Genomic DNA, 16,246 nt, shown 5'->3' on the forward strand with positions numbered 1-16,246 from the left:
GAATCTTAAAAGATTTCTAATACTAAGTTACCATGTGAGCAGTTAATATGTGATTCCCTGGGCCTTTGTCTGAGTAAAGTTGGGAGTGTATGAAATCAAGCTGAGATATGACGCCAAAGGTCATAGTCTCATGGCCTTTAAGAGCTTTACAAGAGAATTCCCTATTTTGTCTCTTTCTGTTCAGTGGCTTATATCATGGTTTACAGAAGATATTCAAAGGGGGAAGCTCAAGGGTCCCCAGAGAGTAGGAGGGAATGCACAGAGGGCCATACGAGAGTTAGGAAGACATTAGGGAAGCCAAAGGGAGTTGGGTCGTGCATCTTCTTTCTGTGTCCTTGTCCCTGAAACTCTCTGACTTGAGCCCTCTTGCTCATCACTTAGGCTCATTCATGCCCCTGCATGTGCAGCAGTCATGTGAGTGAGGCCAAAAGCTCTCCCCTTCCTATAGTAACCCACAAAATTATAGTCTCTGCAGAAAAATGATTAGAGTCATTAAGTTCATAAATATACATCCTTCCTTCCACTTGGCTAGCAAACACCTGTACCCCAAAAAAACTGAGGCACTGCCAGCTCTGCCTCTGCCACTCATGGCTGCCTATTCTCCTACCCAGGACCCCACTGATTGGCACCACTGGCAGAAAAACCACTCAGCCAGGGCCGGTCCTCGGCAAGCTGTGGGATAGCCTCCTAATTATGTCTACCATCAGCAGATGGGGCCAGACAAAAGCAACTACAGCCACTGCTCTTTGTAAAAAGCTTTGAGAGTGCCCAGACTTCTTTCTTATTTGCTGCTTTTTCCTCTTCCTACCTTGAATGCATTCTGGGGTAAAGTGTTGCATCTCTATACATCCTGTAAAGGAAATTTCCATTTTACCATCACGTACAATATTAAATTGTACCATTTGGTTTCTCATTTATAGGTTTATCTTTTTTTCTCACTAAAACATAAACTCCAAAAGGCATGGGGTGTGTTTTATTCACCACTGTGTCTCCAGCACTTGACTGAGTGCTTAGTTACTGACAGTTGCTGAGTGAATGAAAGCATAAAAGTTGAAATGCTTGTGTTATTAGAAGAACAGGGAAGAAAAGTAAAGAGGAGCATTTGTGGTGTGCTGTGTGCCAGGCACACGCTCAGCCCTTCGCGTGGGTCATCTCTTAACCCTCTTTAATCGTTGTAGTTACTGTGTGAAGTAGGCGCTATGAACACCCCCGTTTTAGAAAAACACAATAGCGAAAGCAGGAACACCCTTAGCCAGTGTTTCTTCCGAAAGGTCAAGGGAACAGATGACTCCTGGGATTCCAGTATCTGAAAACAAGAGTGTTTGGCCTGGATGCCTGGAATGATACTCTGACCACACAGGAGTTGAAGGTTTCACATCTGAAGATTAGGAGGGATCTTGGGAAGCGATTACTGGCAGTGTTGTTTCCAAGGAGCCTCGTGAAGGGTCCTGCTCAGCCTGATCAGGCCACACTCTGGCTGGGGAATTAGTTCTGGGGGCCTTTCCTGGTGCCTGTGATGGGCTCCATACATGGGCTGTCTGCATCTATAAATTGTCATTATGGTCCAGGAAGAGTCTACTGCAGGGAAGGGTCAGTCCTGCTTCCGAATGTTGTCCATCCAGCACTTTTCCTGGCGCCCGGAGTTCAGTGGTGGTTCCCAGCCACACCATAAAGGAGAACAAGAATTTTGTTTTGCAGAGCCATCTGCTACATAAACAAACCCACGAGGTAGGCAGCTACTGACATAGCACCTTGACGAAGTTGGAGCTGATGGTATTCGTCTCCCTCCATGAGTTACCTCCTGTAGCAGTTGGGCAGAGCCTCTGTAGGACTTTATTCCATCTTGACCGTAGTGCTAGAGAAGTTGGAGACCCACCTGTGCTGTGGCCACTCCCAGTAGGCACAGTGAACTGGGCCCACAGTCCGCAGGAAGAAAAGTGGGTGACATCTTCCCTTTTCCATCTCTTACTTCCAGAAGGGAAACTGGTTCCTGCAGGAAAGCGAAAATGCCCTGGAAGTTTAGCTTAAGATAATGGTATCAGTCCTGCGGAGAGTTGTGAGTTGGGTGACCATTATTTATATATTGAAGTATTTATACTCTAGTTCCTTCCACAAAGACTAGAGTGTAAATTGGTAAGGAAAAGATAAATGTAATAGAGTCTAGTAGACTTCCTATCTTGAAGGCCAAAAATCATTATCTGGCTTTTATTTAAATTCTTGGTGGGTCATATGTTTTTTTATCCATGAATTTAATCAGAAACATTCCTGAAACAAAGTATGTGAAACCTGGGAATGCAGCTTGCCCTGGAGGGGTACTGTCCAGTACAGTAGCCACAAGCCATATGTGGCCATTTAAATTTGAATTAATTAAAGCTAAGTAAAATTTAAAAGTCAGTTCCTCAGTCATACTAGCCACCTCTCAGGTGCTCAGTAACCACTCGCAGCTACTGTGTTGGACAGTGAGACACAGATCATTTCCATCAACACACAGAGTTCTGCTGGACGGCGCTGCCCTGGAGAATACTGTTCCATTGTCATATTTAGTCATTTGATTCCTTTCTCCTCTAACTTCCTCCACTCCCCTTCCACTTTGGAAAGGCAGTCCACACCCAGCTTCATGGGGCTGCTTTATTATCATTAAGCAACAAGGGTGACAGTGCTCTCCTGATCTAACCAGTCACCACAGAGTCATCAGTGACCCCATGTGACAAAGTAAAGGAGGGATTTTTAAGAATGAGTTGTAGTGCTATGTAAAGCTATAGATAATAGGGGAGAAAACAGGATGCAAATCAATGTATATAACGTTGTAGTTTTGTGTGTATACATCTGGCCATATAGAATTGTGGAAATAAAGGTAATTTTTTCCTTTCTTTGCATATACTATTCTATATTTCCTAATTGGTACACTTAATTCCAAGTATTTTTATAATTAGAAAAATAAGTTTGTTTTTAGAGAGGAGGAAAAAACTTGCCAAAATTGACAAGAGGAGGAATGATTCTCCTTGACCTTCAGGAGCGGCAAATTCCTCCCCAACCCCTCCATTCTTGGAGGTAAAATAACTTCTAAAATGGGGAAGGGGTGATTTGCTAACTAAATGTAATGGCTAACATTTATTGTTAACATAAGCTTATTTGTGCATTCTTAAGCTATTATAAGTGTATGTGTTCTTGCTCCAACTGCATTATCAATACCCAAGGACACGGTCTTAACTTCCATCTCTTTGGTCTCTCCAAAAGCACCTTGACCAGCACTTGATAACTATCATTGACTGGCTGACTGACAGATTGGCCGACTTTGCCATCCCTCTTATATTTTATGCCCACGAAATTTGTTAACATCTTGCCTCATTTTGCTTTGGGTCCTAAAGCTAGTGTTCCTTCCAGATTTACTCCATGAAATCCAACAGCTGGAATACAGGAACCATTCATCAGAAAACGAGCTAGACTTTCTCTGGGTTTGTGTGTGTGGCAAGACCCCAATGGAATTTTTTTAATTTTGTTAGTTTTATGGAAATAGCAGTGGGAAGAGGGTATGTTAAAGCCCACTGATCTGAGTGGCCACAGTCATCCACACCAGTGTATTTGGCATCTCTAGGATCTGGCTTCATGAAGGACGGGGTTTCATAAGGAGGATTTTCTTTCCCTGAGTTGGCTGTGAGAGTGATAAAACATGCTTGTGGAGCCATTCTGGTCTCGACTGTTTCTCGTGTCAGCCAAGACACCCACAGGCAGGAATTACAGTCTGCTCTGCCCTCTCACTCATCCAGACAGGGGAAACTGGGAGATGGAGCCCAGAATACTGGGTTTACTATTTAACTTCACCCGGTGTATTTCACTGCATCACAGACCTTTTATACTCTTATATATCGCAACATTCAAATGTAGATTGAAGCCATGTGAAATTCCTCCTCTCTCTTCAAAGCAGGGAGAAGACAGGAAAGAGAGAATGAATTGGTTTTCACAAAAGGCCAGTGAACATCTCTATTACTGTCCCTGACATACCTGAATGATTAATGTCCCTATTTGGGGAGTTGTGGGAGTTTAGTGAAAAATATCTTTTTTCCTGGAAGGTTAATTTTACGCTGAGGAATGCTATCAGGGTATTTATGGGTGACAGATTTGAGTGGAGCGTCATAGGAATATAAATAGCAAATATTGTCTATTTTGCTCAGTGAGGAGACATTTCATTCTAATAAACCAACCATGATGGTTTATGGTAACATTTTCCTACTGATGGGGATGCCATGATTACGTGTGACTGGCCACTGGGTACCCAAAGTCAAGAGGGGTCCAAGGAACCTCCCAAACCATGAAGGTGAACATCCCAGGTCTTTCTGACCACTCAAACGTGTTGCTGTTTTGAGCCTGCACTGGGATGAATGAAGAAATCGGGATCTGTGTATTACTGCAGGATCTAGGAACCGAATGTATTATTGTGAAATAATTTTACTTTAAAATTTTTTTATTTGGCAACATAGTTATATAAATTATATTATTAGAGCATATAAATATTAATTATATAATTAATTAAATCAGGTCATAATATATAATATATAAATGTATTATATTTAATTAATTAACTGTTTAAATCTTCATAATAACTCAGTGAGGTGTAGGTACTACTTTTAACTCCATTTTACAAAGCAGAAAGCTGAAACACCAAGAGGCTAAGTAATTCATCAGGGCTACACAGCTGGTAAGTAGTTGAGCTAGGATTTGAACCCAGGAAGTCTGGCTCCAGAGTACTTGTTCTTCATTACTATTAAAATTCAGAAAAATAAAAGCCAAACCACCACCCCCAAAGACAACTATAGATATGTTGCCTTGCAATCTGTCCTATACATTGAATTCCCCATAGCCGACCCCAGTCTCCATATTCAATTTTGTATCTTGCTTTTATAAAAACCCATTCTAACCTTAATGATGGTTTTTCCATGATGTTAAAAACTCCTTGTAGACATTATTTTAGTGGTTACCGAGTATTCCCATCATGTAAGTGTATTACTGTTTGCTTCACCATTCTCTTGTGGTTGGCTATTTTGACTCTTCAGTTTTCTGTTACAACAACTAGCTCTGTGATGTCTACCTCTGTGCAGAATTTCTTCTGTTTTTCAGAATATACTTTTAGGAAGCATTCTTGGAAGTAAAAGTCCCATGTCCAAAATATGAACACATTTAGGTTCTAGACGCAGGTTGTCGGGTTGTTTTCCAGAGGCTTATACTCTTTTGCAGTGTCTCCAACACTGTGCCCTCTTCACCAGCCTCACTCCAGCACCAAGAGTGACTTTCAGAAATCTTTGCTAATGTGATAGGTAGAATGTAGTATTTTGTCATTGTCTCGGTTTGTATTGCTTTGATGGCTAGAGGACTGACGGTTTGTCCATATTGGCTGATAATTGTATGAGTGTTTGAGTGGTCTGTTTGGATCCTTTGCCCATCTGTCTATTGAGTCCACACAGAAGCCTTAGGAAAGAGAAGAGCCAGCAGTTTTCCATTCTTTCTTCTCCTGCCTTGATATGGAATTTCTTTATGTATTTTCCTGGTCAGTACTGCTAACGTGCATTTACTCTTTCCCCCAAACCTTATATGGATTTTTCCTCTTGATTCTATATAAGGTATACTACTGGTTGCTTATAATGGATATTATTATCTTGTTTTCTACTACGAGTGTGCCCTGTGCATAAATCTGTATCCACACCTCTGTCTTGAATTCCAAGCTCCTAGAGGGCTGGCCTGTATCTTTATGAGCAGTTCGGCACACATTCTAGGGTGATGTTCGTAGCACCATAGAACAAGCCTCCTGGCCAAGGGGACTCTGAGCAGTTATACGGGCTGCCTTGAGAGTATTGGTCAGAAACGAAGAGAGCTGTGAGCATAGTAGGCTGGATGTCAGTGCGCCTTAGTTGTCCTTAAAGAGGGCTAAAAAGAACCCAAAGAGCACCTTCCCCACCTGCTGATAGGTGATTTGGGTAAGAAGCAGCAGTTCTAGTGGAGGAAAGCACACAGGACTAGGGCTTCAAAGTCCATGAATTAGTTTTGTGTTCTCCATCATGTAATGTTTGTGGAAGGAACCCTGGGGCACTTCCTCTGCTAATCCCTCATTTTTTCCACCAGAAACAGTCATGATATCAATAGTAACTGACATTTATAAAGTGCTTTCAAATGCCATGTATGGGCTTCCTCTTCCAATGACTTGCTTAATGTTCATAGTCACCCTCTGAAATAGACAGTGACTTTCATATTTTAGAGTTGGGGAAACAGACACTGTGAAATAAAGTATTGAATGAAAGTTTCATTAATTTTTTTTAAAAAAACATATACTCAAGAAAATAATCTATTACTTAAATTTATCATGAAGCAAGACAGAAGAAGAAAAAATTAAGGTATCATGGACGGTGTGGAAGATCATAGAAAAGGACCACATAGGACCACAAGAAGAAACTCCATTAAGTAAGAAAAAATTGAGAGCAAGAAATGAAACAAGATTAGCAAAATGTTGATTATTTTCAAATATTAAGAAATCTTCCCATATATTTAATATACGATTTATTCACATACAGTTTTCCCATTTACTGCAAAGATCAACGTAATAATAGTTAAGTAAGTTGTAATATATCCAGCTATGGGATACTGTGTACCTATTCAAAATGCTGAGGAAGATATAAATATGTATGGATGTATCTCTTAGAAGGACTAATGGATAAATCTTTGTTGCTTTTTTTTTTTAAGGTAGGCATCGTTAAAAGAGTATTCTTCAGGTTTTTTTTACCAATGTGAAATACAGAATAGAATATAGAATACAGGAAATTAAGGAAGATGCACTCAAAACCTGGTGGGAGGGCAGGGGGTAGGAATGTCCCCTGAAGGTCAGATCTTCAGTGTCCAGGACTGTTTGGAGAGTCTAGGAAGGTGAGCACCCCTTCCATTTCAGGTACTGGAGCAAGCAATAAAGAATGTCATCACCAGCAAACTTGAAATTCCCTGAGGGTAGAAGAGCTTCTGCTCAAAGAGTGCATTATGGAGACTTGCTCAGAAGGCTTTATAGGTGGACTTAGGGTTAAAGGGATTTTGTCATAGGAAGCCAGGCTGAGTGAGGGTCGAGCTGGGTTGAAATGATCTTTGGAACTTGTGCCCTGCAGTAGCTCAAGGCTGTGCTTGCATTTCAGGATTTTATGGGCAGCTGCAGACACTCTGCCCCCCGCACTACCCTGACTCTCAGAGAACCGTGCCACCGAGCAGCTCCTGCAATGTGGGGCCTTCCTTCGAGGACTGCCTGCTCCCCGCGTCCATGGGCCAGGCTGGCTTTGACGTTTTCCACAGAGCCTTCTCGGCTCACTCGGGCATTACAGGTGTGTTGTTGTTCTCTGTGGCTTAGACACACGGGCAGACTAGCAAGTGAGACCGGGAGGGCTTCCCCAGACCGTATCAACCCTGTTCACTCTGCCCGTGAAGTGTCTCTCCTCTTCATCTTCCACTCCCACCACCCTCGTTCGTGCCATCACATCTCCCAGATGAAGACAACAGCCTTCCAGCAAGTGTCCCTGAGTCAGCTCCTTATCTTTACCATCTGCCCTCCATGCTACCAGAACCATTGCCTTCCAAAACTGAAGGCTAAAATAAGGCGATTTCCTGCTTAGATACAGTCAATAGTTTCCAGGTGTCTAAAGTCTGCTCTTCTCAGTGAGGCATTCAGAGCCCCCAGGAGTTGAGCCTGATCAGACTCTCCCGACCTGCCCTCCCATGTCTCGTGTCTTCCTCACAGGCTGTGTGCCTGCACTTTGCCGGCACGCTTGCCCCATATGCCCCTACTCTCTATCTTTGCTCCCTGTTTCATCCTTCTGGAATGTTCTTTCTCTACCTCTCCATCTGTGAGAATCCCATCCTTTTCTTACTCAGATTTAAAATCACCTCCTTTTTGAGGCCACCCTCACCCTTCTTTACGGCACTTCAGTTTTACTCCTACTCAGACCACTTTGTGCCAAGTCAGATTTTAGCCGTCTGCCTGCACGTCAGCCTCGTCCCTTTCAAGGTGCCCGAAAACAGAGAGCCGCTGCAGGGCCTGGCCCAGCAAGGCTGCCTCCTTGACCCCCAGTCAGCCGGTGCCGCCTGCATGCCTGGCGGATGTGCCAAGGCCAGGTTTACTTGTGCGTTCTTTCTCTTCCAGTGTATGATTTGCCTTCCGGTTCCTCAAGCCTCTTTGGGGAGCCTCTTCGCAGCGGGCCTGAAGACGCTACGTTCCTGCAGATCAGTGCTGTGGACCGCTGTCCTAGCCAGCTCTCCTCTGTCTATACTGAAGGCTAAAAGCCCCCCAGCCTCCAGTACCACCGGCATCCAGAATCTTATGTTCCTTGCCACCTTTTGTTCTCATGCTTTCACAGACTGCAAGAAAAGGATGTCGAGCGAATCAGCAGAACCTACCAAGTCACAGGTGTGTCTTTGGAAGGCCGGGCTGGATGGTCAGAGCTGGGCTTTGCAGGCATGTTTGCAGCTGCTCCTTTTTCTCTCTGTGTTTGCCGGTAACCGGCAGGACTCTTTTCAAAGGGAATTCAGAGTCTCACTCTACTGGATACCTGTTACTTCCTGCCTGTCAACCCTCAAAGAATACCAATGAAATGATGTGCAGGTGAAAATGTAGTTCGGGGATCACCCTGGCTGAAAACTCCAAATAGGGAAGAACAGCCCAAATTGCCGGCAGCACAGTGAACCGCGGGGCCCAGCGCTCGTCCTCTCCTCGCTGCTGGCTGACACCGAGCCAGGCACAGCCAGGGAAATCCACGTTCCGAGCCCGGAGCACGGTGAGGGCTCGACTCCTAGAGGGGCCCCGGGCCCCCCAGCACCGGCCTGGCGTGCCAGTGAGCCGCTGCCTCTCTCCCCTGAGATATTCCCAGGCTAACCAGTTGCTTTTCAGTGTTTCTCCAAAAGCAAGATAAGAAGGTCTGTCAAGCACAGTCCTTTGAAAAGCACTACAGCTTGTTTTATATTCCTGCAACCTACCTTAGTTCTTTCATTTTAAAGACTTCATACCTACTTTAAAAGGTTAAAAAAAAATATTTAAAGGTCTGTTCTTTGGATGGAGATAATCATTTTCATCACCCCAACTCCGTACATTCGGCCTCCACCTGGCCCTGCCTCGCAGCACCTGTGAGCACCTGGAATGCTAGTTCTGCATTCAACCAAGGCCACCTGAGGGAGATGAGGGGGCACCCCCTTCCCAGTGCTGCCACAGAGACCCTCGTGGGCTGACTGCTCTGCTCCATGACTCCACCTCGAAGACCTTGCTCAAAAGAAAAGGTCCACCCGTCGCCTCCGCTCCGGTGCTGTGACGAGAGACCAGCTAGAAGCTGAGAGCAGGGAGCATGGAGGCGTGCTCCTGGTTCTCCCAGAAAACCAAACCAGAAGTGCCCGACGCACAGCCTCTGCTTCCTCCGCCAGGACCTCCCCTCTATCTGTCTGTGTGTCTGTCTCTCCCTTCCCCATTTGGCATCCCTCTCACCCTCTTCTTGACTGTGCTTCAGGCACTCCCACCATCCGCCATTGCCTGACCACCAGCTCTGAGCAAGGTCTGGCCCAAGGCAGATAGAGGGGCAGCTCTGGAAAGGTGGCCAGAAGGAAGCAACCTTTTTTTTACTGAAACTGTGTTTATGAGGGCCTGGAATTTTCACAGAGCTCTTAGCCATTTGATATCAAACCTAAACAGGAAGCCATTTTCCAAGCTGTTAAAAACACCTTTACCAAGCTGTTAAAAAGATCCGGAGTCCTATAGCAGAGACTATAAAAATAAGCCAAACTCCAAAGACTCCCAGTAAATTCTGACATTCCAGTGCTCTCACGTCTCATGATTTCTTTTCTCTCTCTTTAAAAATGTTCTCTGAAGAAAAATGAAACAATGCTATTTGTCAAACCGAGATAATTACAATCTTCAACAAGACAATTAAACAGCTTGGTGTCAGACTTGAGATCCAGTGACAGTTTGTATCCTGACAGGCGGGTCCTTCCAGTCTGGCTGCACAGGCGGTGGTGTTCTGCCTGATTCCGGACTTCACTCTGACGTGCAGTAGAATAAGGCACATAAAGAACCAAGCACGGGGTCTGTCTTTACGTGCACTCAGCACACGCAGTCAGTCTAGTTTCTCTGGCTAGTGGGCTCCCATCTGAGAAGAGCCATCACACAGATGTCCATGTCTGCAAAAGAGACGAGTTATTCACTTTACAAAAATCTTTTCTGCTTTACAAAAGGATGCACGTCAGACTTTCTTTCCAAATGAGCTCTCAGACTGCACACAAAGTCCCACCCTTCTGGCAGGGTTCATGGGTTATGTCCCTTGGCCTAAAAAGGGACCCATGTCCTTTGTCACACCCTCAGAGAAGGGAAAGCTCTGATATCTTAGAGAGACAATCTATCCATTCAATACTGAATCCTCTGTGGGGAACTCAAAACATATTTGTGTGATGAGGAGGACGAAGATGGAAAGATGGTTGCTACTGCAGCTGACGTCAGCCTGCCCGTGGCTTTTTGCTATAACTTAAGGTGGAAACAGGAAGGAGGACAAAGCCAGAAGCTGAACCTCAGAAACTTTGGCTGAAGGAGACGCTCCTGCATGTCTCTAGGCCTGCATTTGGCCTCAGTGAGGAGGGAAGGAGCCAAGGGACACCTGGCAGCAGCCGCTGCAGGGCCTCCTTTCCCAACGGGGACTGGCCCTGCCCCTGAGGGGCATTCCTTTTAGCAGAGGGAGGGCTCAGTGCAGCTTGCAAAGCCCCTCACTCCCCCCGCCCCTACACACACCGTGTTTCCCCACAGCTGCAGGTTTGAGCTTAGGGCCCAAGACATGAAACCTCCAGGCTCCTTCAAGACTATGCACTCTGGCCTTAGATTCCAGGATCTCGCCTGACCTTAAAATTTGTCCCTTGCTTGCTTTCCCATTGCACATGATTTATATACTCTTTCATCATTATGTTTGTAGCAGTAAAAGTGGAAACTTCAGAAAATTATTCTCTTCCACTTCCTGGCCTTTTGACTCTTGATGTGTAACCATTTTCATAAACATCCTAACTGAGACTGTCATTCCCCCTTTTTAAAAAACTCGTACTTGTGAAAATACACACAGCCCGAAGCCAATTATCCTATTATATTAAAAAAAAATCAGTATGCCTAGAGACATTTCATTTGCTGCATTGTCTTAATTCCCTAAAGGGACTGCATCAAAATGTAAGTTGTAATTTAGCCTCTGATCAGCTGTTAAATATTATTTAAATATTTACTAGTCCTATAGGGCATCTCCCTTTACCCGTGTCTCCCCCAAATTATCTAGGTGATTCTAAAATGAACAGAAGGTCTTCAGTAGATCACAACAAAGTTTCCACTGATGAAACAGAGCTTTGGTGTTGTTTTAACATTAGCAGTTGTCATGCACATTAGCACCCTAGGACAGAGGTAAATGTTCGACCCCTATCCAACAACCTTGCTTCCCAGTTGCCTTGAAGTATTGGAAATAGTGATTGTAAATGTCCAATTTAATTATTTGGTATTTTATTTGACTGTTTTGACCATGTTTTATAGCAGCATTTTTAATGGCACATTTTGTTGGTGGTGTGGAATTTCTGTGGTTACATTTTTTTTTTTTTGTCATGAGCAAAGCAAAAAAAGAAAAAACAAAAACACTCAATGGACAAATGGTGAGTGTAAAAAAGAAGAGATTTATTTTGTACAGACAGCAGAGCATCCTGTGTAATGTTGCTGACATAAAGCACTTTGGGGGAAAAAAGTGGAAATCTGTTTTCCATAAATCACACAGACTTTTGTACATAGTTATACACACTCACGTAGAGAAATGAACTGCATATATCATACTGGATATGGGGCTGATTTTACTCTAGGGGCACATCTGGTGCTTATTGTCATAAATCTTTTAAAGAATTAGGTACCCTTTTTTTCTATTAATATGTATAGTTTTGTGATTTGTCACAGTTATGTTTCATATAATCATAAGTTATTTTGTCTTGTTTCATGAAGTCCTTTTTATATGTCAAAAGTAAAATGAAGGGATTGTGCACTTGGTACATAATAAAACTGGAAATAGAGGGTGCACCCACCTGCCTGAAATCCTCCTTCAGTGTGTCGTTTTAACCCAATGGCAACAACCATTTTTTGTTTGTTTGTTTCATTATTTTGTTTAGTTTCACCATCAGCCTCCCTCATACTAGGATGGTAATTATAATTAAAAGCAGATGGGGGTTGGGGAGGGCGTGGCCAAGGCCAGCTTTAAAATGCCGCATCGCTTTGGGCCAGAGCTGCAGCCTGGATTTAATTATAGATATGAGGATGAAATGGCAGTAAAAATGCATGTGTCCCTGAATCCTTTACATGCTGGGAGTGTCCATAAATAAAACATGAAGTTTTATTTCATCAGATTTAATTAAAGCTTTTATACATGTTTTATTGGTTATTCTATTAATCCGCTTCAAAAACTGGATAAATGTGTGCTAGGGTTTGGGGTTTATTTATGCCTTTTCAGTGCAGCACTGCATCATGCCTCAGAAGTGCCTTTAGTTCGTGGTCCTCCAGGTGATGGGGTTACAGCATGCTGGCCATCGGAGTGGGCCGCTTCTGCCTAGTTTTCCTAAAATCCTGCTGAGAAGGACACAGGCATCAGCTTCCTAATACCCTGACATTTGAAGTCCTCTGATTTCCCGAAAGAGAGAGGAAAGGAGCAGGTACTACGTCCCTGATCCCCTGTCTTGTCTGATCTACAGGCTTTGGGAGGCCGCCTGACCCTCTGGCTGTGATGAACGTGTTTCCTTGGCTCCCACCCATGGGGGGTGGGATAGTGGAAAGATTGGTCAGGATGCTTTCACTCCAACCTATTGCCAAGCACAGGACTCTAAAAGACATCACATTTCTCACAAGGATCATTCTTAGAAAGCTGGCAGTTCTCTCACTGAATTTTTAAGACTTGAGAATTACGTTAAGGGAAGATACAAAGCAGGAGGGCTAATGGCTCCCATCCATGCTGTCTGGCTCTTCAAAGTGCTGGGGACGAGGGACAGGCAGCACTCTCCGGTGGTTTAGGATTTGGAGATGGAAATAGTGCTGACTGATAAGACACAAAGAGCTTCTGTGCTCCCTAAAGGGAGGCAGCTGATGGGAGGGTGATTTGGTCCAACCCGTTTGGAGAATCATGTTGTAGAGTTGGTTAACGGATAGCGTTGAAGATACGCATACCCTGCGACCCAGCAGTTCCACTCCCCTCTCGGAGACTCTTGCATAAGTTGACGATGGTTCAGATACAAGATGTTCATAGCAATGCCATCCTCCATAGCCAAAAACTGGAAATGACCCAACTGTCCACCAGCAGTAAAAAGAGTAAGTGAGCTGTGCTAAAGTAATGGAGTAAAGTGCGATGCAGCAAGGGCTGCAGCCACTGTGGCCACGTGCAGTAACTCAGAGCCGAGTCTCACAAACTATGTTGGAAGAAAGACCAAGACACAAAAGCAAATTTACAGTGTTATTCTATGTAGATACAGTTTGAAAACAAGGAAATTCAAATACAGGGTTTAGGTGGCAGACATGTAAACACCAGCACAGAAAATATTATCACAAAGGTCCAGATACTGATTAACTCTAGTCAGGAAGAAAGGGCACACCTCTGGAGGACTTCCGGGGTCCGGCCCAACCATATTTTATTTCTTGACCCCACGTGTTAGGTTAAACAGGTGTTTGCTTTATAATTACTTAACTGTGCATAAATACTTTTTAGTTTTTAGTTCAAATGCCAGTGAAGGTCAAGTCTTGCATCCTCTGCTCCGGGGGCCTGCCTACAATCATTTTCTGCAAAGGGCCAGGTAGGACGTATTTCAGGCTTTGAGGGCCATGTGGCCTCAGTCTCAGCTACTCAACTTTGTTGTCATAGCTCCAAAGCAGCCATAGACAATATACAAACAAATGGGCGTGGCTGTGTTACAATAAAACTTCATTTATAGAGACAAATTTGAATTTCCTGTAGTTTTCAGATGTCATGAAATCGTTTTTTTTCTTTTGATTTTTTTCAACTATTTAAAAATGTAAAACAATAAATAAATTGTATTTCACAGGCTGTACAGAAACAAATGAAAAAGGCAGCAGGCAGGATTTGCCCCATTGGCCACAGTGTGCTGGCCCTGGTGAGCGGAGGGAACATTCTGTAGCTCCTCCCATAAATATCCACCCAAAGAAAACCGCCGTGAGGAGCCCCTCTGCTTATTCCTTGGCTATGCTGGGTACTGTTCCTGGAGGAAATTCATGAGTTCTATTGATTAAGCTTTTCTTTGTTTAGATTCTGGGTTCTGCTCCCCGGGATACAGATGAATGCTTAGAGCTTGGAGTGCCATTTAACTTTATCTCTGGATTTGGAGTTTTTAATAAAAAGAACTGGGCGTAGAGAAATCTGTGAGAATTGGAAAATGAGCACCCATTCTGTCCAAGCTAACCAAATATTTGCTGGATCTTGGCAGCCACAGCCAACCTTTTCCTCTGAAATGCTGAGAGGTTATAAGTAGTGGGAGACTTCATTTTTCTCAGGCCGTAGCTCTTGTGAGAAGCTGAAGCGGCCTCTCAAAACCTGCAGGGTTCTCAGGGAGAGGCGGGTCAGGGTTTTATGTTCAAAGACTCTGCCGAGAAATGGTTGGAGCAGAGTCAGGGGGCCCTGATGCTGCTCGTGGTCTGCGCCCTCTCCATGTAGCAGGAGAGCTACCCACCAGCACCTTCTCTGGCCCCTGGTTTCCCATGATGCCTCGCTCCCTAATTCCCAAACTTAGGGGTTGGCAACCCTGACGGTGCCGCCTGTCCGCTACTCGTGCTTACGAGAGAGAATGAGGCTCAATTCACATGAGCACGAGTGTATGCCCCTCCTTGTCTCTCTAGCTTGTGATAAAATTGATATGGCTATTCATGAGTCCTGAGACTTGCTAAACACTAGCATGGACCACATCCTCTTCAGCCGGTCTCTCTGGTGGCTTTGTGTTCTTGGGTTTGTGTATTCTGTATGGTTCGGATCTTTAAACTGCAGGGAACACACTGTCTTGGATGAAATAATCTGAACTTGATAAAGAGAAGTTTAACCAAAAGAAAGCTTAGACAACATCCAGTCCAACCTCATCTTTTACAGAGGAGGAAACTGAGGTTGTTTCGTTCATTTGTTCAATATTTATTGTGTAAAATACGCACAGATAGAAGTGGCTCTGATGCTCACAGCTGAAAACGGGGATTCCAAGAATCATCTGCCCAATGTTCTTGCCCCAGGTGTGTATTAAACATGCACACTCTAGAGCTACTGAATGCACACCCCAGAGTTACTGAGTTAGAATTTTTAGGGTTAAGATGGTTCTATCCGTATTCTTCATAAACTCTCCAGGAGGTTGTTTATGCAAACTGAATTTGACCCCCCTCTTGATATAGTGCAGAAAGCTGACCATTTAACAGGGCAACATAGTTTAATAAGAGCTAACAGAAGAGGAGCTTCCAATCCCTGCCGAGGGAGCCAAGAGAGCAAGGTCAGAGTTTCCTGAGGGAAGGGATGGCTGCCTTAATCCTAAAGGTTAAGTTAATCTTCTAGAAGCAAAGATGCAACAGAAGGATGTGCCAGGCAGAAAAAAGTACATGTGCAGAGACACCAGGAGAAGGAAGGTAACCTGCCAGCATCACCCAACAAGCTAGTTGGAAAGTTGGAGCTTGCCTGGCTCCGGGCTCTGAATGATTCTTCTCTGGCCCTGAGCCCCAGCCCTTCCAGTATTGGCCCCACTGAGCTCAGGGCATTGTTTTCCAACCCAGCAGGGGATACTGTTACTAGTTACTCTGCAAAAAAAAGGGTTCCACTGTCAAATTGGTTTAGGGAATAGTGGGTCAAAGTTACATTGATTTTTTTTTACTGCAAGACTGCTCAGAGACTTTACTATGCTGAAGTGCATCATGACTCTCCAAGAAAGAGAGGATGAAATCTATTGACCATGGAACCGCTTTTTTCCAAAAACTACCTTGTTATCACTGTAGAAAGCAGGTTGGCAGGTCCTCAAAAAATTAAATGTACAGTTACCATATGATCCAGCAGTTATGTACATACTCGGAAGTATTGAAAACAGGGGCTAAAAACAGCTACGTGGACACCAACTCTAGCAGCATTATTCACAGCAGCCAAAATGTGAAACAATCTAAATATCCATCAGCTGATGGATGTATAAACAAAGTGTGGTCTACCCAACAATGCATGTACAGCTG

General features: G+C 44.1%; 1 protein-coding gene across 3 annotated transcripts in view; it reads left to right on the plus strand.

Annotated features, from left to right (window-relative positions):
* GLIS3 (GLIS family zinc finger 3) overlaps nt 1–9,823 on the plus strand; it is a 526,902-nt gene extending 517,079 nt beyond the window's left edge. For 2 of the 3 annotated variants that reach the window (XM_072959522.1, XM_072959523.1), the window contains exons 11-12: nt 7,167–7,349; nt 8,165–9,823. In XM_072959522.1, coding sequence (XP_072815623.1) covers nt 7,167–7,349; nt 8,165–8,301 — 320 coding nt within the window. In that variant the 3' untranslated portion in view covers nt 8,302–9,823. The remainder of the gene's footprint in view (nt 1–7,166; nt 7,350–8,164) is intronic. The other variant, XR_012071988.1, reaches the window with a different exon arrangement.
* The last annotated feature ends 6,423 nt before the right edge of the window (nt 9,824–16,246 follow it).

This window comes from Vicugna pacos, chromosome 4 (assembly GCF_048564905.1).
Source record: "Vicugna pacos chromosome 4, VicPac4, whole genome shotgun sequence".
NCBI lineage: Eukaryota > Metazoa > Chordata > Mammalia > Artiodactyla > Camelidae > Vicugna > Vicugna pacos.